This window comes from Puma concolor, chromosome C1 (genome assembly GCF_028749965.1).
Source record: "Puma concolor isolate L17-30 chromosome C1, mPumCon1.1.hap2, whole genome shotgun sequence".
Lineage (NCBI taxonomy): Eukaryota > Metazoa > Chordata > Mammalia > Carnivora > Felidae > Puma > Puma concolor.
This window is the reverse complement of record NC_141674.1, coordinates 120,135,512-120,163,144: the sequence shown is the minus strand read 5'-3', so window position 1 is coordinate 120,163,144 and position 27,633 is coordinate 120,135,512. Positions and strand designations below refer to the sequence as shown.

General features: G+C 57.0%; 1 protein-coding gene and 3 long non-coding RNA genes across 4 annotated transcripts in view; 1 reads left to right on the top strand and 3 right to left on the bottom strand.

Moving 5' to 3' along the window:
- The window catches only part of LOC147578412 (uncharacterized), a 77,131-nt gene extending 76,746 nt beyond the window's left edge, over positions 1-385 (bottom strand). The window contains exon 1 of the long non-coding RNA XR_015255168.1: positions 69-385. This is a non-coding gene — a long non-coding RNA (uncharacterized LOC147578412). The remainder of the gene's footprint in view (positions 1-68) is intronic.
- Positions 284-7,446, top strand: LOC147578411 (uncharacterized). The gene is made up of 2 exons (XR_015255169.1): positions 284-2,050; positions 4,922-7,446. It is a non-coding gene; the product is annotated as an uncharacterized LOC147578411 (long non-coding RNA).
- On the bottom strand, positions 7,379-13,040 carry EN1 (engrailed homeobox 1). The gene is made up of 2 exons (XM_086718441.1): positions 11,580-13,040; positions 7,379-8,495 (listed from the first exon to the last, which is right to left on the bottom strand). Exons 1-2 carry the CDS (start codon positions 12,442-12,444, stop codon positions 8,179-8,181), a joined length of 1,182 nt encoding a protein of 393 aa, XP_086574567.1. The 5' UTR covers positions 12,445-13,040; the 3' UTR covers positions 7,379-8,178.
- A 637-nt stretch (positions 13,041-13,677) lies between these two features.
- On the bottom strand, positions 13,678-15,925 carry LOC147578409 (uncharacterized). The gene is made up of 2 exons (XR_015254262.1): positions 15,712-15,925; positions 13,678-14,067 (listed from the first exon to the last, which is right to left on the bottom strand). It is a non-coding gene; the product is annotated as an uncharacterized LOC147578409 (long non-coding RNA).
- Between the last annotated feature and the right edge of the window lie 11,708 nt (positions 15,926-27,633).

The window sequence follows — 27,633 nt, the reverse complement described above, 5'->3', positions numbered from 1 at the left end:
GGCTGCTACTGCAACTTTTTCTCTGCCCAAAAATGGATCCCGCATGGGGGATTTCGGAGGGCGCTCACCTAGTCCGGGAAAATTCAGCTGGTGGCCCTTCTGGGGCCAGGTCCTCCCCAACCACGCACGGAGGAGGCCGCCGCCGAGCCCTCTGACGCCTGGGCCTTCGGGCGGGCCAAGGGCGCGCAGGGCGCTGAGCCGGCGGGTCGAGCCAGCGAGGGCTTGGACTCCCCGTGGTGTGTGTGCGCGCGCAAGCGCTCCTCGTCTAACCGTTCAGGACAAGTTGAAGCAACATAAATAAAGTCGGATCTCCCAGCCTTGAGGTCCACCCCTCCTCCTTCTTGGTTTGACCCCAGGCCGGGGCCGCTCGGAGCCACGGCGTGTGCAGCCAAGATTGCAAGCCGCTGCGCGTTACTGCCAGGGGAAGGGCGCCGCCCCCCCCACCCCCCCCCCCCCCACCCCGCCACCAGCGGCCACGACTCGGGAGCCATCGAGTCAAGGAGGGGCAGGGATGACCGGAGAACCCTGAGGGGCAGCCTGGCCGCCTCCAAGGTCAGCGCTGGTCCCCTGCGCCGGCCTGGGGAGGGGGGGGCAGGAAGGTCGGGGACGCGCCAGCCTCCCTAGGAGCAGCGGGGAGCAAACTTGGGAGCTGGGCCCCGGGGAGAGGAGAGGCGGAAGGCGGGGAGCCCAAGGGACCCCGGGCACACCCGCAGCGGAGGCCGAGTCCGAGCGGCCGGAGAGATTGGCCGCAGGAGGATGGCCTCCGCAGCAGAAAACGGAAAGCTTGGAGCAGAGGACGTGGAGGCACTCGGGGGCTGGGAAGCCCATAGAAAATGACAGAAAGAAACGCGAACCCGGCCTAGACGCAAATCGAAACTGCACAAAGAACAGTCACTTGGGAGAACCCGGGGGCGGGGGCGGGGGAGAGATGCGGCCTGTGCGCGAGTCCCTGTCGCCTGCTTAGGAGGTCGGGCGCGAGGACCGGGCCGGAGTGGCCCTTCTCTTGGCGTCCCCAACGAGCGGAGAGGCATGAGCCAGGGCACGAGCTGGGAGGCAGAAATGGGGTTTCGCGGTGCCCGAGGGATCTCGAGCCCCAGAGGCGTTCCCCGTCTCCAACACGCCACTCGACAGAGGGTGCTCGGGGCGGTCGGGGCCTGCGGCCTGGGTCGCGCTGACCGGAAGTGCATCTGCGAAGTGTCCTCTGGGCAGGGCACTGGCCGCCGGGCCGGGCTGGGACAAGGACAGAGTCGGAGTCGCCCGGCTGGGGCGGGACGCTTCGGCCCACCAGCCTGGGCGCAGGTGGGAGAGGAAGGAGGGAAGCAGACCCAGATGATTGTGGAGGGCGGGGACCCTCTGGATGGGGAAAAGACGGAACCCCCAGGAACTCCATCTGAGACCCGGGTGGAGTGCGGTGTGAGAGCAGGAATTCAGCCCTGACTTGACTAACTTGAGGGGAAGTACAGGGTCGGGGGTGGGGGCTGAGAGCCACTCCTTCTTGAGAGTCCAAAAGACAGAGACTAGCCCTGAACCCAAGTCTGCGCCTCTCCCTACCATGTGCCAAGCTCTCTGTATGCTGGAGACTTGATACTGAGCCTGTTGCCAAGGCGAGTCAGCCTGGCAGTTTACGATGCATTATTACAGTGTAAGTTTTAATGTGGTTTGGTGTGACTGTGGCAAGACGACCCTGGACCTCACTTTTCTCATCCGTAAAATGGGGATGGTAACATCCCACTCAAAGAAGTGCGTGCGGCTGAATTAAGTAAATTATGCCAAATAGCTAGCAGTGTGCGCTGGCAAGTAAATTATGCTTATGTTATTATCCATTTCAAACTTCTGGAAGTGTCTTCTGAATTGCCTTCATCCTGTCCAATGGACAAGTCCCGCCAGTGGAAGTGAAGGGGAGAGAAGGACAGGGTGAGCTCCGCTGAGGTGGTTTCTGGGACTTGCTTTGTCTTCTTCAGCACATACATTACCTTCAGCTTGGACGACATTGCAACTATTACAGGTTGCTTCTCCCCAGCCCCCTGGAGGCCGCCAAGCAGCAGCAGAGGTTTGTGGTCAAGTTTCCCGTTGTGTGGGCTTTATCAGATGGCAGAACTGTGGGTCTTTCTGCGGAGTTCGTTGGCCTCCGTCAGGGCTCTAGCCCACTCTCGCAGCGCTTGTGGCCAAATTTTAAATATTCGTGGGCCCCTCTCTTCCTGCGACTCCTTCCGTCTTGCCCCCCAGGGGTCTCCCACCCCTCTGCGCTTGAAACTATGTCCCTCTGGCGCCTGCTGGACACGTCTTCAGACCTCTAGAAGGATGAGTGCACCCTGAGGAAGCTTCCAAACACCCAATGGTGTGCTTGGGGGGGGGAGGAGCAGGGAGGAATCCGCTGGTGGCTGTTAGTCCCCTAAAGCTTTCTTGAGTTTTACCCCCTCCCCCAGCAGAGTCGAGGAGGGGGATGTTGGTGCCCATCACCTCCCTCTACACAACATTCCTACTGCCTCTTCCCACCCCACCACTCCATCCCACATCATTCCCGCTGCCAACAGCCCATTCTAGAGTGAAAGATCCCAGTTCTCGGTTCAGGGTATGATGTGCATACCTATACACCCACAGTAAATCCTGCTTTTTACAGACTCACCTATACCCGGAGTCTTCCATTACTGAGGCTGAAATCTCCCCAAATGTCCCCAAAGCAACCCACTCCCACATCTGTGGAGAGAATTCCAGAGTCCCATCTCCAGAGTGACACCTCAGCGGGGGAAAGGCTGCATTTAGAAGGAAATTCAAGGGGCAAATATGGCCCAGGACTTACCGAGCTCTCTGAAAAATCTGCTTTTCGAAACCTCCCTGCCTGAGGCCGGCCATTCTCCCAGGAGATGCACCTGGGAAGGTGCAGGGGACATCGTAAGGATGGAGAGACTTGTACTAAGTGTGCCTTGTGTCTGAGCCCAGAGCCACCTGGACCCAGCAGCCTCCTGGGCGAGAGAAGGGGCCACCCCACCACTCCCCTGGCTGCCCTGACTCCAGTCTTCCTGGCCCCCACCCAACCAACCCACCCACCTCCACCCCAGTTCTTCCTGGGGGCCTCCACGGAAGGGGCAAGCAGGTACGTCCCAGGCTTGGAAACAACGCCCTGTCCCTGTACAGGCTAGACGGGAAGCCCAAGAGCTGGGGCATGCAGATATGTATTGCACAGCGCTATGTGTACTCCTGGACCATGCGTGAATGTGTGCCAGAAGCTTCTACACAGGCAACGTCCCTGTGCTTGTGGGGAACACACCTCTATAGCTCAGCCCATTTAACATTTTTTTGGTATATGTGCACATATTTTACACACATGCGCATATATAGGCATAGATGAATGTATGCACCTGCTCTTTTGTGTGCAGAAGCGTGTGCATGCATGCAGAGCGGCTATCTGTGCTTCAACACTGCCCACTCAGTGGCACACGGGGAAGAACACTGGACTCAGGGGAAAGCTGGGGGGGGGGGGCGAGGGCCGGTTTCCTCTCCCTTGATTTTGAAAGAGGTACTTACTCTCTCAGGACTTCCCCCCACCCCTCCTCCACGCTCCCCCAACCCCCAACTTCCCCAACCACCCCACCCCTGCCTGTGCAATGCAACCTTTTTATTCAAGAATCCCTGAGGACCCCCTCCAACAACGGGACTTCATTAAAAGACTGGCCTAAAGCATTTGGGGGAGGAGTGGGGTTGGCAGGGTCCCCAGCCCTGTCCCTCTCCACAAGTTGCCACAGGAGTGTAACCCTCTCACCTGAGTTCAAAGTGAGGAAGAAGGAGTTCGCTGGTGGGGGTGGGGGGAGGAGGACACACAGCCACCTCCCCATGGAGAGGTGAGGCAAAGCTAAGGGAGGGCTGCTGCCCGCTGCCCTGCCCTGCCCCTCCCACCCCCTGCGCACGTTGGTGCACACCGGAAGGCAGTTTTTTTTTGCCAGAGGAATGGGTTTTCTCCAACACAAAAAAGAAAATCTAGGCTAAGCCCTGGAGGGACTGAGGAGCACACCTGAGAACCGCAGTGGACACCTGGACACAGGACAAGGAATTTGAACAGGGCCTCTCCAACCGTGGCCTTGGCCTCTGGCCTCCAGGAGTCAGCCAAGCCTCACCCCTGCCCCTGCAACCAGGCTTTTTACTGAGGGCATTGGATGGGGGGGTGGGGGGGTGGCAGCAAGTTGGGATGGGGAGAGACTAGGACACAGTGACCTCCCTGGTGATAATACCTCTGGAAGTGCTGTCATAGGTCACAGGGCTGTGGGGGCCAGGTTGGGGGGCAGGCTAGCAGACCACTCCTTCTCTGTGCCCTGGGAAACCCAGCCTAGGGAGCCAGAGAGCTGGGCACACATGCACACACTCACAAACACCAGTCAGTACTGGCATCCATATACCCAAAACACACACTTCCATCTCCCAAGCTGAGGCACAACTACCCAATACCGTCCCGTGCCAATACCCCACCACACACAGGACAACCCACAAACATATAAGCTTGCCCAGACACACAAGGCAGCCCCCCACACCCAAATATCCCCTCCTCCATCCACAGCCTCCCCCTGACCCTACTGAAGGAACAAGACTTTTGAGCAAGAAAACAGAGACCTTTGTCCCCAGAAAGAGCCAGGGATCAATACTGTTTAGACTCAGCTAGTGTGTATTTCCTTCTGGGCTGAGGAAGATTTAAGTTTATGGTTCAATCCGCTCATTTTTTTTTTTTAAAAAGGTAGAAAATGAGGAAGTTGGGATAGCACACGCCAGTATTTATTTCGATGCAACCTCAGACTTTAATACACAGGCGGCTCACTAAAGCCAGCCCCATAAATCAGAGAAATCAATGCCTGTTTATGATTATTATTACTTTCTTTTTTTAGAGGGGGAACAAGAAAGAGAACTGACCAAAGTCCTCTTCCTCTCTCCTCAGCCCCAATCAGGAAGAAAGGAAAATGAGGACGGAGGAAGGCAAGAAGGTGGGAAGGTCAGGGCCTTGGCCAGGTTCCCGAGGTAAAGTCAGGTGCTAAGAGTAGATATGACACAGAAGAAGACACACAGCCATGGACAAGGCACGGAACAAATATTTAAATTCTCCAGCTTCAGTTTCCTCCACCGGACAAAGAAAATTCTCTTTGCCCATAATGGTTGGAAGATAAAAGGAGATATGGGCAAGAAATCAAATTACATAATAATGACACATCCATAGACTTCACTAATACAATCCTGGGGAGGGGTAACCACCTCGTCCCTCTCCCCCAAGGTTAAGGGGAAGAGCTCTTAGCTTTGACCTCCTGAGAGTGCCGAAATGGAGCCTTAAGGAATAGGATCCTTTCTGGAGTTGTTGCTTGCATTGGCCTCTACCCCAGCCGCTAGATCTGGTGGTCTTGAAGTGGCCTCGGGACCCCCAGGGCCACCATGAAGAAGGATGCAGAAAGGGTAGCCTCGTTTCCAGGCACTCGAAGGAGAAGGTTCTCGACAGAGCAGGGCGCCCCCAACACCACTTCTGGATGTGGCTAGATGTTCTGAGCTACCTGGAGGAGAGGGGGAGGACCGTGGGCTCCAAGTCTCTGACCCTCTAACCTAAAGCCTTGGAAAGTTTGAAGATCCCAGGCCCCCTTCCCCACCAAGGAAGGCAAAGGATGTACCTCCAACCCCCATAAAACCATGCATCTGGGCCACCCCAGGGAAGGGCCCAGGCCTCTGCTTCGAATTCTTCACTCAAGGATTGACTGAGCACCCAGTATGTGCAGAGGTGAGTCTCCACACCCCAAGAAGGCGTGAAGGGGGTAAGAGGAAAAAGATTTACTGCAACAAAGTTGGGAGTCCATGGCAATACCACATCTACTCTCCTCCAGGCCACTGAACCTCAAGCCCCCAAACCCTCGAGCAAGGACTCGGAGCCGGCTCAGCACTGTCACCTCCCCAGATAGAGGCCCAAATCAGCGGGAAGATTTTCAAGGAAAAAGGCAGAACGACGCCACTCTCACTTCTCACAAAATCAATCCTACAAAAACAACAGGAAAGAAACCCAAGGGAAGAACACAGAAACAGAGTTCCCATGCAGACCTAAGCCCCGTAAACATACCTGCAAGCATTCTGGTGTGCAAACACAAACGACCACACGAACACACACCATGAGCTCACAAACATCCAAGTGTGCATCCAATTACAGAGCAACGAACACTCAGCGAGCACAATAGTCACACATGCAGGGACACACAAGACCAGGTAGGTACCTATATGCACCTGTGTTTGCACATGATCACATACGCACACAAGCTCGCCAGGACACCTACACATTTAGCCACACACAGGTACATGCACACATATTTCAGAAGACAGGAAGGAGGAGGAAAGGAGAATTTATCATTAAAATCACAAATCCTGGACAAAAAGATGATACCTCTTGAGGAGGGGCCTCTGGTTCCTCCCCCTAGTCCCTGAATATAGGGGGCCCAGTGCCTGCCCAGGAGGATAGGCCCCAGGGGGAAGGGGCAAGAGTGCAGACATTTCCCTCTGGGACGTCCACGTGTCCTAAGGGTCCTGGAGGCTTGTGTCTGCGCCCCCCTCAGTCAGGAAGCAAGCCTTTGTTGGCATTCTGAGAGTGACCCCGCTTAGATTTGGGGTTTGGACGAGGCAGGCTTGTGCCCACTTGGGAGATGGCTCAAAGTGATCCCAGCAGCAATGTGCTGCTGCTTTGCATAGCGTCCCAGGATCCGGGCCTCTTCTCCCTGGGCTATAGGAGACCGTGAGATCCGCCCGGAGAGGCTCCTTGTGCGGCCCTGGCCCCGCCGCTTCGCCTACAGAATCGCTTCTCCGAACTAAGAGCAGTGAAGACCAGGCGGCAGAGAGGCTAGGCCCAGAGGCCAGGCTGAAGAGCCGTTGGCCCTGGTGGGCAGCTTAGCTGGAGGCAGCCCCTCACCTCTGCCCCGCCTTGGGAAGGCCTTCTGCTTCCGGAGGGAAAAACGTCAAGCAAAGCCCGCACCAGGCTGGGAGGGGGACGGGAGGGAAGAAAAGGGCAAGGTGCAGGCCAGAGCGAGGAGCGGAGCAGGTCGAACAAGAGGAGGCCAAAGCCAGGTTAGTCCTGGCCCCGAACCCGGGAGCGGCCCGACAGCCCCAGCAGTGTTTCCGGAGTCAGGACTGAGGTTTCGCCTTTCTGGCTCCCTTGGACGCCATTGGAGACCAGGCGTGGGCCTCCAGACCCTCCAGACCCTCTAGACCCGGATCCGCCCGGATCTGGGCCGCCTCTACCACCGCGCGCTCGTCTGGCCCCCGGGATTCGTTGCGCGCTGGTGGGAAGGCCGGCCGGCCGGTGTGTGCGCGGTGCGCGCGGGAGCCCTGCGCCCGCGCCCTTCCCGAACCCGCAAGGAGGAGGGCCGCCAGCGGCTCGTGAGCACAGTGAACACTTTATTTCAGACTACAGGTTTCTGAACATAATAAAATCTTTGGCTTGTAGCGGCGGTTCAGTCTCGCAGTCTGTGGGGTCGTATTTCTCAACGAGTCTCCGGAAAACGAAAGGGGAGCAGGACAGACAGACCGACAGATGGGGCTTGGGAGGTGGGGGGGAGAGGCGAAGGGCAGACACGCGAGGAAACACACTCTCACGCACACAAAGAAAAGTCCCAGAGAAACGAGGGCCAGCGATGCGGGGCGGGAGGCACCGGAGAAGCAACAACATTCAAAAGAAAAAAGGCAACGAAAACGAAACTGGGCCGGGGGCAGCGAGGCGGAGGTGGGGGATAAAATAATTATAATAATTATAATAATTATAACAATAATAATAAAGGAGATTAATAAAAAGTCCAGCAAATAGAGATCGCTACACATATTTCTTTTCCTTACCTGAAATTAAATATATACAAGGTCGTAAGCGGTTTGGCTAGATAGAGCTTTAAGGAGTTCGCAGTTTCGCCCCTTACACCGTGAATAGAGAATAGATCTTATTTTTCGATAGCACCTGTCCGAGTCTTTCTCCCTTTTTAAAAATGTTTCGTTCAAACGTGACTCTCCATTCTGAGAAACTCTCTCTGTCTCTCTCTCTCTCTTCCCTGTTGCTCCCTCCCTCCTGTGCGCGGATTCTTTCTCCCCCGGCGTGGGGCCGGCGAGGCGGCGGTGGCGGTGGCGGTGGCGGTGCCAGGAGGGGGCACGGGCGCGGCGGCCGGACCGCGCGGCCCCAGCCGGCGGCGGCTACTCGCTCTCGTCTTTGTCCTGGACCGTGGTGGTGGAGTGGTTGTACAGTCCCTGCGCCATGAGGTGCAGCGCCAGGCCGTTCTTGATGCCTGTGGCTTTCTTGATCTTGGCGCGCTTGTTCTGGAACCAGATCTTGATCTGGGACTCGTTGAGGCTGAGCTCCTGGGCCAGGGTCTGCCGCCGCTGCTCCGTGATGTAGCGGTTCGCCTGGAACTCCGCCTTGAGTCTCTGCAGCTGCTCGGCCGTGAACGCCGTCCGCGGCCGCTTGTCCTCCTTCTCGTTCTTCTTCTTCTTCAGCTTCCTGGTGCGCGGACCTGCAGCGGCGGAGAGGGCCGGGTGGGGGTGGGGACGAGGGCAGAGGGGAGGGGGTAGAGGGCAGAGGAAGCCGTGAGAATTGCTGGGCCGAGCGGGGATCGCGCCCTGCGCTTCCGGGGCGTTTGCGGAGGCCCTGCGGCGCCCCCGGCTCCCTCCCGCCGGCTAGCCCCTAGATCAATCCATCGCCTGGCTGCTGGGGTCGCCGAGTTCCCTTCTGGGGGGCGCCAGACGGGCCGCGGAGGAAAACTGGCCGAGGTTGTCTGTACACCCCACACCCGAATTCGGAACCAGAGAGCCCCGTGCCAGGCTTAAATCCCATAATCCAAGATGGAGACACATTTGGAGCCCCATCCGGTGGATCCCAGACTTGGAGGTCAGGGGCCTGCTGTCTTCACAGCCCTGGAATAAAAAGAGTCTCAAGACTGGACCAGTGAAGACACTAGGGCAGGACTGCCCTGAGGGAATTGCCAGCCTGCAAACTAATCCTCCCTTCCTCCTCAAGGAGCCACCTACACCCAGCACGGACAATAAGACCCCATCTGCTTGTGGCTATTGACCCCAGAAAATAAGGGGATAAGAAGGGGACTTGGAGGGGCTTGCCTAGATCCAAAGTCTTTGGTGTATGTTCTCTCCACGTCTCCTTTCTCTTTGGCCTAACGGAAGCCCTTTCTAGAATCCCAGGGAGACACTGACCACCCCGTTCTCTGAAGAGAGGGAAAAGGCATTCACCCGGTTGCATGTCTTGCCCACATGGCCCTGGCCCCCAGGGTTCTCCGCTTTGCCCCTTGGATGGTGCCAGTGAGAAAGCGAGAACCCTCCCCACTCCTCCACCGGGCTCTCTCTTTTGAACACATAAGCTACAGTTTCAGGATTGAAAAATCCTGGATTAACAAAAACAGACCAGATATGCTTTCCCTGCCCATCTTAAGACATTTGCAAAGAGACTACATCCCTCTTGACCCCATCCATGAGCAAAATATGGGCAGAGGGACAGAGACAGAGGGAGAATACTGCCAGAATTTTGTGCTTCGCCCCTACGACGAATATGGGAAGAGGCCCCAGCAAACCTCCCCCCCAAGAAGGTGAAATCTCTCCCAAAATCTGGTCTGGGAAGAGAGCTGCTATGGAGCCCAGCCCTGAGAGAGGAGGGGGAAAGAGGAGGCAGCCTTAAAAGCCTGCACCTCAGTCTATCAGCCTCACACCCAAGTCTTCAGGCACTTACTTGGTGGGCCCTGTCCTGATTATGGGAGCTTACTGAGCCAAGTTAAGTCCCTGTTGGGCCTTTTAATATCTGAAACTGTCTGGAAAGAATGGTCTTCACCGGAGTCTCCAAACCTAGCAACAGAGGGGCAAGCTGGGCTGCTGGCTCCTGGGGCAGGCCAGCGCCTGGGGTCACCAGCTGTCCTATGACAAAAGAGTCCAGGCCTGGCTAACTGCAGCGACTCAGGTCTGGGTTGAGGTTCATCTCCCTGAACTGCCCATGCAGGAGGAGCCAGTACCCTGCCTCCCCAGGCCCGTAAGAAGGAAAGCGGCCAAGAACAAAGGCAAGGCCCACTCCTAAGCTCTGTGCAGAGAAGACTAAGAGGTAGGGTGGGGAGGGAGGACGGCCTCAGTTTGGATTAGTAATTAGCTGAGCGGGTAGAGAGATTGCCCAGGAAATGTGCACATCTCCAGAAAGGCCCCGCTGCGCGTTGTGCGTCCGGGATGTTGTTAAGAGTGCTGTTGTGTACGTGTGTGCAGAGGCACGGACACTTGTAATAAAATCGTAGCCTCCTGGCCAGCCTGAGCCGCACAGCCTGACAGCTCAATCACTCTATCCATCAGGCGAGTCAATCAAAGCAGCTTTTCGGAGGTTCAGGGAGTCCGACGTGTCAATAACGGGGCTCGAGATGGCGGGGGCTGATAGCGCGCATCGATCCGCGCCCGGCCGGCAACCGTGGGGGAGGCTAGACACCAGCCGGAGTAGAGCGGCGCACCGCTACGCTGTGCCCGGCCTCCTGCCGGACCGGGTGCCCGGAACGCCAACTGTAGGCCAGAACCCCTGCTGCCCTCCTCGCAGTGCCCACCCGCCTCCCTGGTGCTGCCGTCCCGGGAGGCGGGCAGGCCCCAGCCTCCTCTCCCGAGGCCTTGGGTTGTCCCAGCGCGGGTCTCCTCGGCTTCGGGTTCTCCTAGCGCAAGGGACAGGCGGAAAAAGGGCCGAAGGAAACCAACCTACGGCTGGCGGAAATCTGCTAACTGGCAGATACGGGGAAGAAAGGAGTGAAAGAAGGAAGGGGCAGAGTCGGGAGGATGTCCGAGCCCGTGGCACGGAGAAGCTGCCCAGGAGGCTGTCAATCATGTCCTGTGCCCCCGCGGCCTGGCCCGAGCCTGACCGGTCTCCTCTCCTCTCCCACTGTCTGTGAGCGCTAGAGAACCAGGAGCCACGGGCTCTCGGCACGGACCGTTTTGGCAACCGTCTTTCCCTGGATTCTACCCACCCGGGTCAGACTCTCTTCCCTACCCGGCCTGGGGAAGAAGAGACAGCGATCAGAGGCTTTTCTGTCTCTTTCTGTGTGTCCTCAAATCTATCTCGATGTAAAGAAACTGTCCCCAGAAAATACAGAGATGGTGTTTGCGTGTGTAAGAACACAAGGCGATGATTTCTCTGATCAGAGCCTTGCTGGATTTCGGCCTCCTCCGGACCTGGCTGGCGGGATTTCAGACCCAGATCACTAGGCCCACCTTCCCGCCGGCTCTAAACATCTCTCTCCCTGGAAGAAAATCAATGACTGACTGTGTCTTTCCTAAGAATAATAAAGGTAAAACACAAAGAAGGCCCCAGGGGCTCGGACTTCAAAACCAAAGGATCGAGCTTCTCGGGCCAGGAGCTGTAGCCTCTCCAGTGGTGGCCGCAGAGGCCAGGAGCGCTGGACTGGGGGCACACCCGGCTGGGACTGTGGCGGGGGTGAGGAGGAGGAAGCAGGCGTGAGAGGAGAGAGCGCCGGAGGCCGAGTTTGCTCCCCCCGGAGGCCGAGTTTGCTCCCCCCGGCACGGTGGAGGCTGAGAGTTCTGGGGACAAGGCGCAGCCGGGGTTGGGTACTCACCGGAGGACGGACGATCCGAGTAACGCGTGCAGTACACCCAGGCCGGCCAAACGAGGGGCTGCTGCGAGTCAGTTTTGACCACGGGCCCGCCGTTGGCTGAGCCCATAAGCAGGATGGCGGGGTTGCCGTGCTCCGGGTACTTGGCACCCGGCGCACCAGGGCTCCCTACGCCGCCTCCACTGCCGCCGCCGCTGTCCGAAGGCTTGGCCGCCGCTGCCGCCGCCGCCGCTGCCACGGCTGCCGCCGCCGCCGCCGCCGCCGCGGGATTCCCGGCTTTGGACGCACCCGCACCGCCGCCGGCGGCTGGCGGAGAGCCGTCGGGTGGGCCACAGTTCACGTCCGGGGCGCACAGGAGCGAGGCGGCGCCTGGCGCCCGCGTGCCCAGCGGGTGGACAGGGTCTCTACCTGCGCCGGTCTGGCCTCGGTCACGCTCGACCCGGCCTCCTCCTGCGCCTCCTCCGGCCGCCGCCGCCGCCACCAGGAGCTGCGGCGGCGGCTGCTCTTTTTTGCAGCCGAAGTCCGGCCTCAGGATGTTGTCGATGAAAAAGTTGGTGGTGCGGTGCAGCTGGGCCGCGGGCTGCGGCTGGTGAGCAGGCGCCGCGAGATGCTGCGGCGGCGGCGGCGGCGGGGGCGGGGGGTGCGGGGGGAGGTGCGGGTGGTGGGCCAGGGGCGGCAGGCAGGGCGCCGCGGGCGGCGAGGGGGGCGCGGGCTGCGGGGACACCGGCACGCTGTCTCCATCGCTGCCGCTGCTGCCGCTGGCGCCGGGGCTCAGGCTCAGGCTCAGGCTGCCCGGGGCCGCCGCCACCGCCGCCGCGCCGAGGCCCGAGTCGCGCTGACTTTTAGGTTCCGGCTGCTGTTCTTCCATGCTCGGCCGCCCCGCCGCCCCGGCCGCCGCGCCGGCCCCCGCCCCCCCCGCCTCGCTCCCCACCCCACTTTGCCAGCGGCCCGTGGGGGTGCGCGGAGGAAGGAGGCCGGCGAAGCCCCAGCGAAGGCACGGGGCGGGTGCAGGAAAAAAAGCCCAGGCGTCTGGCCTGGATCGCTCGCTCTTATCGAGCAGATAGATCTCGCTGTCTCTCCCTCTCTCTAATTTGTAGACATCCAGATATGGAGACACTTGGCTATTTCTTTTTTTCTTTCTGCAACCAGATTCAATGATTTGTTTTAAATGGGGAGTAAGCCACGGCCAAAAAGGAAAAGGAAAAAAAAAAAAAGAAAAAAGAAAAAAGAAAGCAAGAAAAAAGAAAAAAGCTCCAAGAAATTTTTTTTTTTCTTAAAGGGAAAAAATAGTCTTTAAAGTCTAGCCATCTTCCTAGGCAGGAGTGAGGGGTTTGACTTCCCCGAGTGTCACGCTCAGCTGTGCCCAGAGCGCGAGGCTGGCAGCGCCTTTAATCGCCTTTGCTTTTTTTGCAGCGAGAGCGCGTCTCCGCCAGCGCCGGGGCTGCCTTTTTTTTTTTTTTTTTTTTTTTTTTTTTTTTCTCAAATCTCTGACAGCTCGGATCTTTGCACAAACTCTCTCGCTTAAAAAAAAAATCACCCAGGCACACTTTTTGCCTTCAAACCGGAAGCACGTGAGTCAGGCCGCACGTGTGCGGGGCCAATGGCGAGCCAGGGTTCGCGCTGACACCCGGGCCCCGGCCCAATGGGCGCGCTCGGGACTTTGCGGATAAATAATCCGGGGGCGGCGGCCGCTGGCGGAGAGGGGGCGCCGCGGCCAGGGCCCCGCGCGTCCGGCCCGCCCTCCCCCACCCGCGCTCGAGCCCCTCCCCCTCTTTCAAGCCAGGACCGAGCCAGGACCGAGGAAGGGGCAAAGGAGACCAGGGAGGGGTGGATTTCGGGGTGTAGGCAAATAGAGAAGCAACTCCATAAACAACTTGTTGGAGAAATGCAGGATTATGGGGGCGTGCGCGCCGGGCATAGGGTCAGGAAGCAGGGGCCTCCGCTCTTTTACATCCCTTTGCCTAAGAAATTCAGCCTTTTCTTTTCTTTTTCTGTTATGAAGGGTGAAATGGGGTCGGTGTGTGTGTGTGCGCGCGCGCGCGCGTGAAGGGAGAGGGGTGAGACGAAGAGGGTCAAAGATGTGGAATAGACCTAGAGTTGGTTACTTTGAGATAATCAGTTTATTTTTCATAAATCACAAACCCCGGAGGCCAGCCGCGCCTAGCTAGCACCGTCTGTTGGTAGGTTTTGCAGTGCTTGCCGGCCAGCTATTGCGTGTGCTTTCCGGAGTATCCGTACCCACGTCCTACCCCGTCCGGACCTTCGACAACCCCCGGGAGCTGTCCTGGCGCCATTAAGCCAAGCCCAGAGGGCGCGAGAGAGCCCAAGCGCCGGGCGCGCCAGGCGCCTGTTCTTTTCCTGGCGGTCGAAGTGGAAGCCATCCGGGCGTCTTAGAGTTGTCCTGGGCGGGCCCCTGGGCCACGCAGGTCAGGGTGCCGTTGTGCTCGACGCAGGGCTTTTGGGTTCAGGGCAACCTCCGTGTGAGATTTTCCTGCAAAGTGAAGTCAAACAAATGTGAAAGTGCTGCACCTTAAGTGTTTGCCCTAGCCTGCTGACGATGTGGACAACGAGTTTGCCCTGGTGGCCCAGAGCTCTCTGGAATTACCCCCGACCCCCTGGAGACCCCTGGCTCTATCCCTGTGTGTTCTTCCCAAGCTTTGGGGGACCGCGGAGGCTCATGCCACCCCCACGCTCAGGAAGACCAGTCTCCAGTCCTCTGGTCTCTTTTTTGCTGTTTCCTGGTCGAGGCACCCTAAAAGCTTTCTGGTGGCCAGGGATGGGGTGGGGGGTGGGCAGGTGAGGCGCTGGACACCAGCGGGGTTTGTCTGCCCAGCTGTGTTGGAAGGCCAGGCTCAGATTGTGTCCTGAAGCCTGGGTACCGGAGAGTGGCTAGAAAGACTCCAGCAACTTAAGGCCTTCTCAGGGATGTTATCTTGGAGCTCCGGCGAACCTGTTCTCCCTGACGGCCATCCGCAACAACTGGGACAGCGAAGAAAGGATCTCTGGGGATGTTGTCTTAGAGGACAATGCAAAATAATTCCCTTGTGCCCCCGAAAAGCCACAGAAGGTTAGGAGGAAAATAAAACGAAAATCCCAGCAAGCTGAAAACCCCCGCCGTAGCCGAAGTTTCTCAGAGGGGCTGGTGGAGAGCGGGAGTTCTTGTTGCTGGCTGCATCGGTCAGCCCAGCCGAGGGTCTTCCTCTATGGGGGGGTTCTCAGAGCTCCTGGTTAGACCTGCCCGGTGGCCTGGGGGCTGCCAGGACCATTTTCCAGGGCGCTGCACTAAGCAGGCCCGCCTTGATCTCCTCAATCCTCCCCAGCTGCCCCCCAACCCCACCTTGGAGTCGACCGGGTCCTCTTCAGTTCTACACCCAAGGGCGCCCCGAAATCTCCCGGTGCCCCATCTTTTCTCCCCGAAATGGGGGTGGGATTTTATTTATATTTAAGTTCGCAAAATTGAAATCTTTATCCCGCAAGCGAGCGTGGGTACTTAATTAAATTCTAATTAGGACACTATCAATATCCTATTTAGCCGCGTAGCTTTTGTGCGCCGCGGTCCCTTTCAGCGCCGTAAATAGGGTCTCGACGCCTTATCTCGCCTGCAGGAGACGCCTCGAGAAGGGCTGCGGAAGATAATTTATAGGTTTTAATTACTCTTCATTCCGCCTGATCAGCTTGGCGTTCATCACAGGCCTGTGAATAAAACCCTGGTCAAAAGCTCTGTCACATCGCGCTGGCAAGACGCTTAATCAAAGTGAGCGGCCCCGCGCGCCGCGCGGCCCGGCTCCTCCACGTAATTTCCAGCCAGCTGATAAAGCCAGCTGAATAATGCGGCGGCCCTTTGGAGACACCATTTACAGAAATGACTTTATTGACGGCTTAACGTCGGTAATTCATTTTACCTTTCATGTAGTGGAGCCCGGATTTGTTACAGTAATGGGATGATAAATGCACCCGCGGCCCACGAGCTCCGGCTGGATTAGGCGGCGCTCCCGCGCGCTGGCTGGTCCCCCCCACCTCCCCCAGGCCAGGCCCGGCGCGCCCCGGATGCTCCGCACCCAGCGCCAGCGCCGTCAGCTCTCCACGACCCCCGCCCGGGCCCACACTCTCCTCTCCCTCCTGAAAAGGAGCATACCTTGCTAGCGGGTTGGTGTCCTAGCAAGCCAGGAAGTGAAATGTGTGAATGCTAGGAGTGAGCAAATGTTGGCCAAGATGGGTGTGTAAGGGGTCCAGAGGACTCGGAGTGGGCTCAGGACTGGGCGTGTGGGTAAGGAAGTGCCGGCAGGGTGAGTTGTGAGTATGTGGGTAAAGGGGTCGGGTGTGTATGGAGCCATGTGTGTGCACGTCTGAATACATCCGTGTGCCCGTACGTTTCCCGTCCGCATTTCGCATTTCTGCCTTTGAGAATTAAGGAATTTCTTCCAACTTGATAGATATCCAGGTGGGGATGGCCTGGAGGTAGACTGACTGGAAGCAGGTTGGGGGAATCTAGGAGGAAGAGAATGAAGTCCCTTTCTCCAATGGCCCTCTGCTCCTGGGCCAGAGGTGTGGATGTTTGGGGGCACCCAGTGCCCATTTGCCTTGCCTTGAAGTTCTGAGTTGTGCAGTTTCCCCAAGGCAAGAGGCTCCACAGAAGGCCACTGACCCAGCCACATCTGTGCAATAGATTGTCCCCAAGTTCCGTTTCCACACCCAGCCCACATTCAAGTGGAGGATAAGGAAAAAGAATTTTTATTTTAAATGACGAAGGGTGGGGTGACCCTTATGATTTACTTACCCTCTTGAGGGAAGGAGGGGACCCAAAGAGGCTTTCAATGGTGGGGGAGTGATACAAGCGGGATGGAGAAAGACCCCAACCCTACTGACTCTCTCCCATTCCCGTGTTTCCTCCATTATCTGCATTCTCTGTGGCCAACAGAGACTTCCCCTGAGCAAAAGACACCTGGCCAAACACTGTGTTTGGGGGGTGCTAGAGAAGGCTGAGGGTCACACAAGGGGAAGACTGATGAGTGCTTCTCAAGGTGAAGGCTGAGGAATTATACCTTTGTTTCTCCTCTTTCCCATTCTTGCAAAAACCACTTATCAATTTGCAGTGGCCCAGGGCTGTGGGGGCCAAAGCCCATATTTGTATCTATTTGCTTGTGTATGTGAGAGCCACAAACAGAGTCTATAAAAACCCTGTTTGGGTGTCAGTGTATTTGTGTTCAGGGCAGGAGGCTCGCTCGCGTATGGACACTTCAGTGTGTATACCCCCCGTCTGCTCCACCAGCCAGTAGGGCTCATAGAAACGTGTTTGTGGGGGGTTTGGGCGCATGCTGTTCAGAAGAGAGAGATCTAACGCCAGCCTGCGCTCCCGCAGAATTTTGGATGTCATTTAGGCAGAGACATATATCATGGTCCTGCTAGCTTCCACCTCTCTTTTGAGGAAGAGAGTGAGGAGAATTGTGAAGGAAACCCTTGCAGCCTGGCCAGGCGTGTGCGCGACGGGCCGAGAGTGCGAGCGTGTTGCATGCACACGGTGGTAATCGCATTTCGAGTGTAGATCAGATGGCGGTGGGGCCTCGTGGCGCGGGACATGAATGAGTTGTCGCAACACAATAGCGTGCAGCCTTCCTACGGGGACTGGGTGACCAGCGGTTTTGTTGGGAGTGAATGCGAGGAGATTTCTGCTACAAGTACTGCGGTATTATTATGAGCCAGAAGGTCAGACTATACATTGCAGGTCCCCAAAGCCTATAGACCTTGGGAAATGTGGGGCCTCGAGCCACGTCATTGTACCTGACAGTCCTTTCAATAGACTAATTCAATTAGCGCTCTTGGTTTTGGTCTTCATTTGGAGGCGATAATAATGTGGGGGGTGGGTGGGTGCAGGGGGATTCGTTGGGTATTGGTTAGGGATCTTAAGCAATTCTGCCTGAAGCTGGGAATGGGGCTGGGGGAGGCGAGGGGGGAGAGGGAAAAAGCTGAGATGGGTGGGGGGTGCGTGGGAGGCAAACCATGGAAAATAAAATGCTCTGTTGACTCTTGAAATTGGGGCGGCAGCTTTGTTTGTAGACGGTCCGGAAGGCTGGGGGGGGGCAGGGGGAGCCAGGGAGAATTTATTTTTTGTGTGTGCATGAAATAAGCCAGTAAATGTACAGGTTCTTAGGAATTTCGAAGAAAGAGAGAGAGGGAGAGAAAGAGAGAGAGGAGGCAAGGAAGGAAGGAAGGAAGGAAGAAAGGAAAGGAGGGAGGAAGAAAGAAGGAAGGGAAAAGAAAGAAAGGAAGGGAGGGAGGAAGGAAGGAGGAAGGGAGAAGGAAGGAAGGAAGGAAAGAAGGAAGGGAGGGAGGAAGGAAGGGAAAAGGAAGGAAGGATGGAAGGAAGGAAGGAAGGAAGGAAGGAAGGGAGGGAGGAAGGAAGGAAGGAAGGGAGGGAGAGAAGAAGGAAGGGAGAAAAGAAGGAAGGGAGGGAGAGAGGAAGGAAGGGAGGAAGGTAGGTAGGTTGTCCCCTTTGGGGATTTCAATATTTGGATCTATATCCCCACCATTCTGCCTACCCACAGGGTTTTCTCCCTTTTATCCCAGGGAGCAGTTCACAGCAGGGACCTTTTTGTTTCAGAAACGGTTTGCTTTTTTGTTTGGTTCCCCCCGCCCCTTCTAAAGCCTAATCAAGCTGAGAAAATTAAGCCCTTTCTTCACCTGACTGTGGGAAATGGGGGAAACATTTCAGTGATTTCTGTAAATTGCACCGGGTGGTCAGGATTCGGAAAGGGCTCCCCGGGCCCTGGTTTCCTTATTGAGCCCTGCGACAGCCTGCGGGGCCGGGGCCGGGGTTGGGGCCAGGCGTCTGGGACGCCAGCGCGCAAACCCCCGTCCGGTTGCTGCTGGCGGGTTGACGAGCCGGGTGACTGCGCGGGGATGCTGGAGAGCGAGACGCAGGACCCTTCGGCTCCGACTACCGGGAAAGCCTTCCCCTTCCCTCTCTGTATCCCCAAACCACTCTGGAGCCGGTACCACACAGCTAGCCAGGCCCCTGCAGCCGAAGATTTTAGAGCTCACGGTTCCCGAAAGGAAGGCAACCACACACACTCTACATATTTTTCTTCACTTTAATCAGACATCCTGCTTTTCTCCTGACACCGAATTCCACCCAGACACCAGAACAGAAACGCTAACATTGTATCCTCCCCCACAAAAGTAATAAAACCCGGAGTAAATTCAGCGTCTACGCTGGAAATTTTCTGCTCTCCTTTATTTTGCTTTTCGCCCTCTCTCACCCCTCCCCCTCCCTAGGAGGTGTCCTGAGTCCAGGCACCCCTTGTGGCCGAAGGGGCCCCTGGCCCACCCCAGTCCCCACCTGCCCAAGTGGCGGCTCCCACCTCGATCCTGCTCGGCGCGGGTCGGAGTCCACACCGACTGGCCTCGAGCGTGTGTACTCTGGTGGGTACCAGTGTGGGAGCGAGTGAGGAGGGGCCAGCGCGGCTTCTGGGTTCTCCTGCCCCCTCGGCTCAGTCCAGGTTCGCGGGGAGGTCCAGACCCAACTTCAAAGTTGGGGACAAAAAAAAAAAACCAACTCGAGAAAAGAAGAAAAACCACAGCATCCAAGTCCTTTGCACAGGAATGCCCCTGCAGCTCCAAACCGTGTTCTTTCTGCTGGCCCGAGTTAACTGTCCTCCTCCTCCTTCCCTTGACTCCCTTAGGGGTGAGAGGTTGTCCCTGGGATCATTTCCCATCGACCCGGGGAAAGGAAGCAGAAGTCCGCGCACCCAGCTCTCGCCGCTCTGGCTCCTGTCCCGCGCCTTCCCACCTCCCTGCCGGCGGGCTCAGGAGCGCCAGCCAGGCCGCGCCCCTCTTTCGTCCTTTCGGACGCAGCCTCCCGACCCTCCTCCCCGGGAGGGTGCGGGACAAGCCCCCGGCTCCGTTCGAGGTCGGCGCCGCAGGGGGCCGGCGGGGAGGTGAGGGTGGGAAAAGTTTAGTCCGGAAGAGGAGCGGGCGGGGAAGGGAAGTCTCAGGAACCTGGAGTGGAGAGGCAAAAGGGGCGAGAACCTGGAGTCTGCCCCCCCAATCCACCCCACCTCCTTCTTTCCCAGACTGGATCGCGTGCGGGTGAGGTGGGAGGGGAGGGGTCGCTGCACCCCCAAGGCCTTCCCTAGCCACCTTCCCCGTCCGCTTCTCCTGCAGAAACCCGGGTGAGGGACGAGTGTGCGCCGCGCGCGTGCGTGTTTGTACGTGACTCTGTGTGTGCGAGGCTCCAGGTGAGCGCGTGTGTGTCCGCGTGTGCATGGGAGGATTGTGTGCATTCTCTGTGTCTCTCTAGTCCCAACGTGGTTGCGCTACGTTCGGGTGTGCAAGTGTTGTGTGTGCCTGTGCGTGTCCCTGCCTAGGGTGTCCTAGAGTGTGCGTTTTTGTGCGAGCTGGAAATGGGAGAGCAACTACCTTTACCGAGGCTTTGGAAGTGCGGCGTGTTAAGTGCTCTGATCCCAAACCAACTGCCCACCTCCCACCCCCATCGGTACCCCACACCCTCTCCCCACCCCACAGCCCCACCCCCAGTCGGGGAGCTATGCAAAGGCAGAGGAGACAGTTGTTTAAATGTAGAATAAAATAGCCACTGTGTTTTTTCTTCCCTTCCAAGACCTGCCTGTGCAGCTCCGAAGCCCTGCAGAGAGGGGTTGATTGGGGAGGTGGGGGGGGGGGGGCGGAGGTGGGCAACACGTGGCAAGGTCAAGATCAAATGGACCTCAGGGAGCGCATGGCCCAAAAGCCCATTCCACAGATGACACAACTGGAGACCTGGAGAAGGGAAGGGACTAGCTCAGGGTCCCACAGAGGCTGTCACTTGTCCTAGGGCCGGCCAAACCTGGCTCAGAGCCACAGGCGTCTGAGTTCTGTCCTGTGGCCTAAGTCCCAGAGGAGAGCGCAGGGATGAGGTGAGGGTTGGTGGTCTTCTGCTGATGGCCAACCCACTCCATTCACCTCCAAGTAAGGTTTGCTGTCTCCCCAGTACTTGTGTGTGTGTCTTTGGGGGTGGGGGAGGGGGATGAGAGCCCAAGGCAGGATCTCTTGGGACTAGGAATGCAGTGGGACATGAGGTGGAGACACAATCCCTCCTCTCCTAGGGTCTCACTCCACCCCCCAAGGAGTTAGCAGCTTCCTCTTCTCCCCCACTCACCGGCGGAACTTTCCAGGCATGAATGGTACTGTTAGAGATGGGGAGGTTGGCTGGCCTCACTTCCTGCGGGGATAGGGTGGGATGGTAGAAAACCGACCCCAAAGCCATTCCAGGCACGTCCCTCCCCTCCCGCGCCAAAGACGCCCGCCCCAAAATTGTTATGCAAAGGAGCCAAGTGTGTGATCTTCTGGTGATCAAAGCCGCAAAGCCAAATATTAGAGCAGAAGTCAATAATGGATGAGCAGATTAAGAAACCCATCTCGCGGACAATTATCGTCGCAATTGAAAAAGCTCCCTCTTCCTCTAATTCTCCCCCCCCTCCTTCCCCCTATATAAAACTAAAAATTAGGTGAAAGATGGGAGTTGGGGAGGGTGAATAGGAAAGGCTGCAGCCGAGCTTGCGTGAATGAGCGCGTACATGGATGGCTTTGTTGAGGGGAGATAACGCCCCCTAGGGGTGACCCCAGTGGGTCCCCGTGTTTTCTCTGGTCAAGCGGCAGAGCCTTGCCCTCTGCACTCAAGGTTCATTGACCCCTTAGAGCGTGAAGTTTCTCTGAGCCGCACGGCTAGAATCAGGGTCTCTAGAGATTTTCTTTTCAAAACGTTGGGCACCCAGCCTGAGCTCCCCCGCTACACCCCTTGCTTTCCCCTTTCTCGGGAGAGGGACCCTAAAACCGGAGGTTAGGGCAAGGAGCAGGGTCAGAGGGGCGCAGGCGAATTCCCGGCCGGTTTCCCTGTGAGGAACGCGCCACCTGTCGGTGCTATCGCAGAGCTGCACCCGTGTGGTGCTCAAGGGTCCATCAGGCTGTGGGGGAGAGGTTTGTGATTGAATTCCCTGGACCCCAAGAGGAAGAAATCTGGCCTCTGTCCTGTCAGCCAACGCCTGACCGAGGAGAGACAACAGGATTCCAGGAAGGGGTCCTTGTTGGGATCCCCTCGCCTCACGAGAGCCTAAACTGGAGAGAAAACCCCAGGAAGCGCTATTTCTGATTCAGAAAAGCAGAAAATACCTGAGACATAATGCGGGTGGGGTGGGGGGCTCTGCATTGGGCGTCAGGGCCTGGGTTCCTTCGTCCCCTCTGTCTGTCCCCTCTGTCTGTGCTATGTGACCTTGAACAGGTCCCTATTTCTCTCTGAGCCTCTTTATTCCTAAACTGAAGGAATTAGATTAGATTGATCCCCTCTCAACTCTGACCTTCAGTCTGACATTGAATCTGAGCTATGTCTGTAGGACACCTGTGTCTTATCTTCTTCCTAGTTCTAGCTCTTAATAGATCCTGGACCTTTATATGCACTTATAGCCTAATCTCATGTACATATTCAATGTATAGCTGCTTTGATTATATTACTGTTTTCTCAATTATCCAAGGATTTCATTTGACAGGGGTCAGGATGTTTCTTGGCCCGAATTATCTTCATAAGTGCCCTTTTCCTAACTTCTTTTTTTTTTTTTCAAGAATCAACAAAACAAGAAAACTGTGTTGACTTTGCAGTGTGAACACATGGGGGATCCGAGTCATGGGGCCAGTGAGAACATGACAGCTGTTCATGTGGAAGGCCACCAGAAGACCCAGGCCCCAGATTTCGCCCAGTGTCAAAGAAAGGACGAAAGAAGAACCGAGGCTGGAGAGAACGTTGTAGCCACGGACACTCTGAGCACCGCCCCCCGGGAGTGGACTGACTCCTAACCAGAGGGTTCCTGATGGACGGTGTCCAGAGAGCAGAAAAGGCAAGCGTCCAGACAATGTAGGATAGCTCAAACCTCAAACGACTTCCCCTTGAACTCTCCAAGAAATTAATAAAGCGCAGAAACCGGGAGGTGGGGGCGATATTTTCCTCGAGTTACCGGGAGATCGCGTGTAACCTCAGCTTGGAGTTGCAGGTTCGCGCAGCTGGAGGGAAGCGCGGGTTCCGTGCGGTGGGTCCTTTCCGCAAGGCCTGGCACCCAAGCTTAGGGCAGTAGGGCCGAGTTAGGCGGATCAGGCAGCCCCAAACGGCGCACGCCTGACGGAGCAGCTGCTGGCCCGCTGTCCTGGCCTTCAGTTCCCAGAGGGGCCAGGAAGGCCCTCTCCGCAGCCTCCTCCCGCCGCTGGGCGGAGGCGGCGCAACCCTCCCCCAGGGAATAGGAAACTTCCCTTGGGGCAAGCCGAGAAACTGCCATTTTGAACCCGGGACCCTTTGCTTTCCGAACGGAGGGGACATTTCTAGTCTTTCCGTGGGGGAATCCAAGAATCGTTCTGGGACCATCGGGCCCCCTCGGAGGCGGTGAATTTCAGCGTCTTGACCACCGGCGCCCACGTGGAATTCAGGCTTAAGGTTAATGTTCCAATTTAGAGATGGGAAAATTGAGGTCGGAGCTCCGGTCATTTGTTCTGTGAACGGCAGTCTGAATGCAAACCGAGGCCTAAAGGGTTAGTTGGTGGCCTGGCCCTGATTGTGGCTGGGAATTTTTGGCCAGCTTCCGGGAGGTCCGGTCCCACTTGTGACCAGGGGAGCGGCGGTTCTGGTCCTCTGTGCCGCGAGACTCGCAGGGCTTGTGACACCAGCGCTTTCCCAGCCCCTCAGCCCTGACCCATGGGCTTCCGAACTTTGTCCCTTCCAGCCTGCGTGTAGCAGTCCTGGAGTCAAGCGCCTTCCCACTAAGCCAGGTTGGCCTGGGAAACTGGGAGCCCCAGGCCTGGGCCTAGAGCGGCCGGCACACTGGGACCTGTGGCCAGTCCGGGGCGGGGCGGGGCGGGAGCTGTGGGCTGAGCTGGGTGGGCGTAGGGACACTGTCGCAGGAGGGACCGGGAAGCATCCGGGACTCTGTATGTATCCTGTCTCGGCCTGGACTCTCCCACGCGGGCCACGGAATCGGATTCTGGAATCAAGGTCAAGACGCCGCAGGCAGTTGCTTTGCCCAGAGCTGACCGACAGGCGAGAACCTTCCAGAGACAGCCGCAAAGTGGCCTGCGCTGGGCCGGTGAATGCCAGCTCCGATTTGCACTGCTCAGACCAACTTCGGTGGTGGGACTGACAAAGGCGAAGGAACGGATTTATTTTAAACCTCTCACATTTCACTCAGATGTTTCAGGTTTACAAAGGGGAGAGCGGTAGGGAGAGAGACACACACAGGTAGAGAGATGAGGGGAGGGAGGGAGAGGGGGAAAGGTTAGGGATGGAGACAGAGAGGGAGAGAGAGAAGAGGGTGGGAGAGAGAGCGAGTGAGCGAGCCCTTCCTCCAAAAGGCAAAGAAAGGATGTTAGAGAGTAGATAGCCTGTGTACATCGGGTACTTGCTCTGGGCTCGGCTCTTGGCCCTGTATTCGGGTTAGCTCGTTGCATCTTTACTGTAACCTGTTGAGGTATGTAATGATCACCCTCTCCAGCTTACATAGGAGGAAACTGAGGCACAGATGGTGGTAAACCAGCCCAAGGGCTTGTCCTTAGCAAGCGGGGAAATGAATCTAATCTGTCCCCAGCCCTAGAAGAGCCAGGTGGGGACCAGTCGGTTCAGGGGCCTCTCAAAGCCACCCCGCGGGCCCCCGAGGAGGGGAGGGATTCTTATTTCCGAAGCACAGACGCGAGGCCTCAGCGCTCCTAAGCCCTCAAGTCGGCCGCGCTCCCGCCAGCCGCGCGCGTTTGGCTGCGGGGGTCGGTCCGGGGAGCCCTCAGCCCGCGCCTTCCACGCTGGCTCCCGGCCCGGACACGACCCTGGAATCCCAAAGCCTCGGCCCGCTCTGGGGAGACGACCTTCGGTTTCCGTCGCACGGAAGGGGCCCGCCCGAGAGCCGTGCGGAGGCCGCAGCCTCTCCTTGCTGGTATCGTCCCTGTTCATTCTACTCGCATCCAAGCGCAGTGACCGTGGAAAGCGCGGAGTATCGGACTCGGCCTTGGTGGCCTACACCGTGCGACAGGGGCAGAAATGGCTGATCTGGGAAGGCCCGCCGGCCCCAGCTCCCCGGGGTGAGGCATCTTCGCCGCCCGGCCTCCCAGGCTAAGTGGCTGGTCTGCTAAGGTGATCGCCGAAGCCAAGACTTTTTCAGACTTGCTTCCGGGCAGCGGGCGAGGACCTTGACTGGGATGCGCTTGGAGCTCGGGTCCCACGGAGACGACAAGTCTCCAGGGCTTCCCCCAGAACCTCTCTTCAACTATCCCTGCGCGGATAATGGGGTTCCCAGGGGCGAAGGCGCATGGCGAAAGGGCCATGGCGAAAACTTGGGAACACCCAGCGTTTCCTAACAATGGTAGGCGGTCATCCTTCGAGATCGCTTCACTCCCGGGCCCCGCGGTCCGTCCAAGGGTAACCAGGTCTCATGGAGCACCCTCTAAAAGGAGGGGAGTTGGGGGTGGGGGTGGGAAGGGACGTGCAGCCTGCCGGAGGGATGGGGGGGACCTAGGACCAGCATTGCCAGGAGACATATCTTGACCCCAAGTCACCGGCAGGCCAACGGGAAACTTCACCGGCCCCCCAGAACCTCCAGCGAGCGGGTCCTGCCCAGAAGGGGCTCCGATTGGTTCCCCCAGGGGCTTCCCCGCCCCCCCCCCCCCCCGCAGAGAGAATGCAGGTGCCTGACTTGCTTTAGGAAAGCACAGGTGTGCCGAGAAGAGGGACTGGCATTGCCCCAGAGTGGTGGGAACCACCACTAGCCGCCTGAGATTTCTGTCCTCCTGCAGTCGGCCTTGACTGCATCCCTCCCCTTTCTCTTTGCTGGAGCTTTCGCCTTTAACCAGGGGAGCAGAACGGGAGGCCTGTACCAAAAAGGTCTCATTGTCTCTGAAGTAGAACCTATGGTTTCTCAAGGCCCTGCTGGGGCTCTCCGGGGGAGGAGAGCAACCCCCAGGGCCAGCAGAAGGCAGCCCCCCTTGGCCTGCACCACTCCTCCGTTTTAACAGACTGAATTAGAATTAGGATTTGTCAAATACTTAAAAGCTTCCTATCAGAGCTGCCTTTGGTTTGGGAATCACCACCCTGGGATTTTATAGTTACTTTAATGGAATGGTTTGGAAGAAGACTAAGGGTGTCAGCAGTTTTGAATAAGAGTGAACTTGAACTTGAACTTGACACAGGCCCCCCCCCCTTTTTTTTAAGTGTCTGGACCTTGGGTCAAAATACATCAAGGAAGAGATTCCACCCCCACCACACTCAGGGAACTTACAAGTACCTTGAGAGTGGGGCCCTGGGGATTGGGGGTGCAGAATTTGCCGGGAGTAGGGGAGGTTATCTTGGCTGGGTCACCAGAGAGAGTGGAAGCCAAGTGACTGTGCGGGCATCCCCTCTTCCCCATCAACCTTTGCATTTCTCTCTTCCCCCTGTCAGTCTCCCAGCTATCAAGTGTGGACTCGATAGGAATGTTGCAAGGAAAAACTAATTAAACGGCAGCACAATGCTTTGAAAATATTAAGTGTCATGTAAATGCCTAATGCTAATAATAATCTTGATGGTGGTAATTATGTGCCAGGAAGCACATCCCAGACAGCCCAGCACTGAGCCCAACTGTGCATGTCAAGGAGGATCCCAGGGAACGCCCATCCTTTGTGTTGTGGAGCCCCAGCTCCGAATGGCCTGATGGAAGAAGGGAGCTCCAGGTCACGCCCCCAGCACCTGGGAAGCAAACCTAGGCTAACCCCAGCGGGAGTCCTGAAGTTACTGCTCTCTTTGCCGGAAAGCCCCCTTCGTTGCCCTTAATGTGGGAAATTTGAGATTTCCAGGGACTGACCGTACCCAGGAGGCTCTGACAGGCTCCACTGTACCTACGTCCACGTCCAGGTCTGACCTCTGTGAGCTGAATGCCTTCGGTTTTCCAGAGCTTCGTTACGACGTCGCTGCTGAGCCTCTAGGTGGATTTAAAGAGAAGAGTGTTCTCTTGGGGACACACATGCCTCGCTCTCTTCTTTCCCGGAACTCTGGCTGGGAGGGGCATGGGGTGCTTGGATCTTCCCTTCGACATTTTTCTAGTTTGATGAAACACCAGGCCTTCCCAGGATTTACAGTTTCCTTACAAGGCAATTTTGCCAGCACCCATCCCTCACCCCCATTTTCTCCCAACGGAAGCTTCCCTGCTACCACTACCGCTGGCCTGGAGCTTTGGGGCCCTGAGGTCTGCCAAAACCCAGTGGGGGCTTTGAGGGCAGCAAATTAGAGTGAGTCACTATGGAGGCTTTTGGGAATTTCCACCCCAGAAATCGCTGGGCCTTTTGGGGGTTTTGTATAATCACCTAGATACTTTAATGACACTCTTGGCCCTTGAACTTGCTCTCGTTTCATTTCTGAGTGACTGGAAGAATAGTTACAAATTTCGGTTCATCCAGCTGCCTTTTTTGGCCTTCTTCAATTTGTTTTGAGGCTCAGTTTTTTACCGCTACGTGATGACATACGCCTTCCCATTTGGGAAGCATATAGCTGACTTTTAAAATTTATTATTCAAGAGAAGCAAATTCTTATCTACATCTATACACAAAACGCTTTGTTCTGTTTCAGTTGGGCTTCAGTAACTCAAAAACCCATTGCTTTTAAAAGTAAGCCTGTTTACATATCCTATAGAAACAGGTGGTTTCCCAGGTAATTTCTTTTTAAGAAGCCACTCAAATCGGAATGGTTATCAACCGTGGCAGTGTTAGGGTTTGGGGTTTAGGCCATGTGAGATTCAGTCAAACTTGGAGGAGGTTTATGAGATCAGACACCGACCACACACACGCACGCACGCACGCACGCGCACACACACATGCACAGTCAAAAACTCTGCAGTTTGCATTTCACTCCTTCCTGTCCAAGTACAGATTTTGCTTTTTGTTTCATCTTTATAATGAGAAGCCTGGTGCCACATGGCCCGGCCTCCTCATGTATGTTCCATTTGGGAAGTGGTGGAAGCATGTGACATGCGAGCTCACAGCAGCAGTGAGAGGCAGGCAGACTGACCTCAAGCCG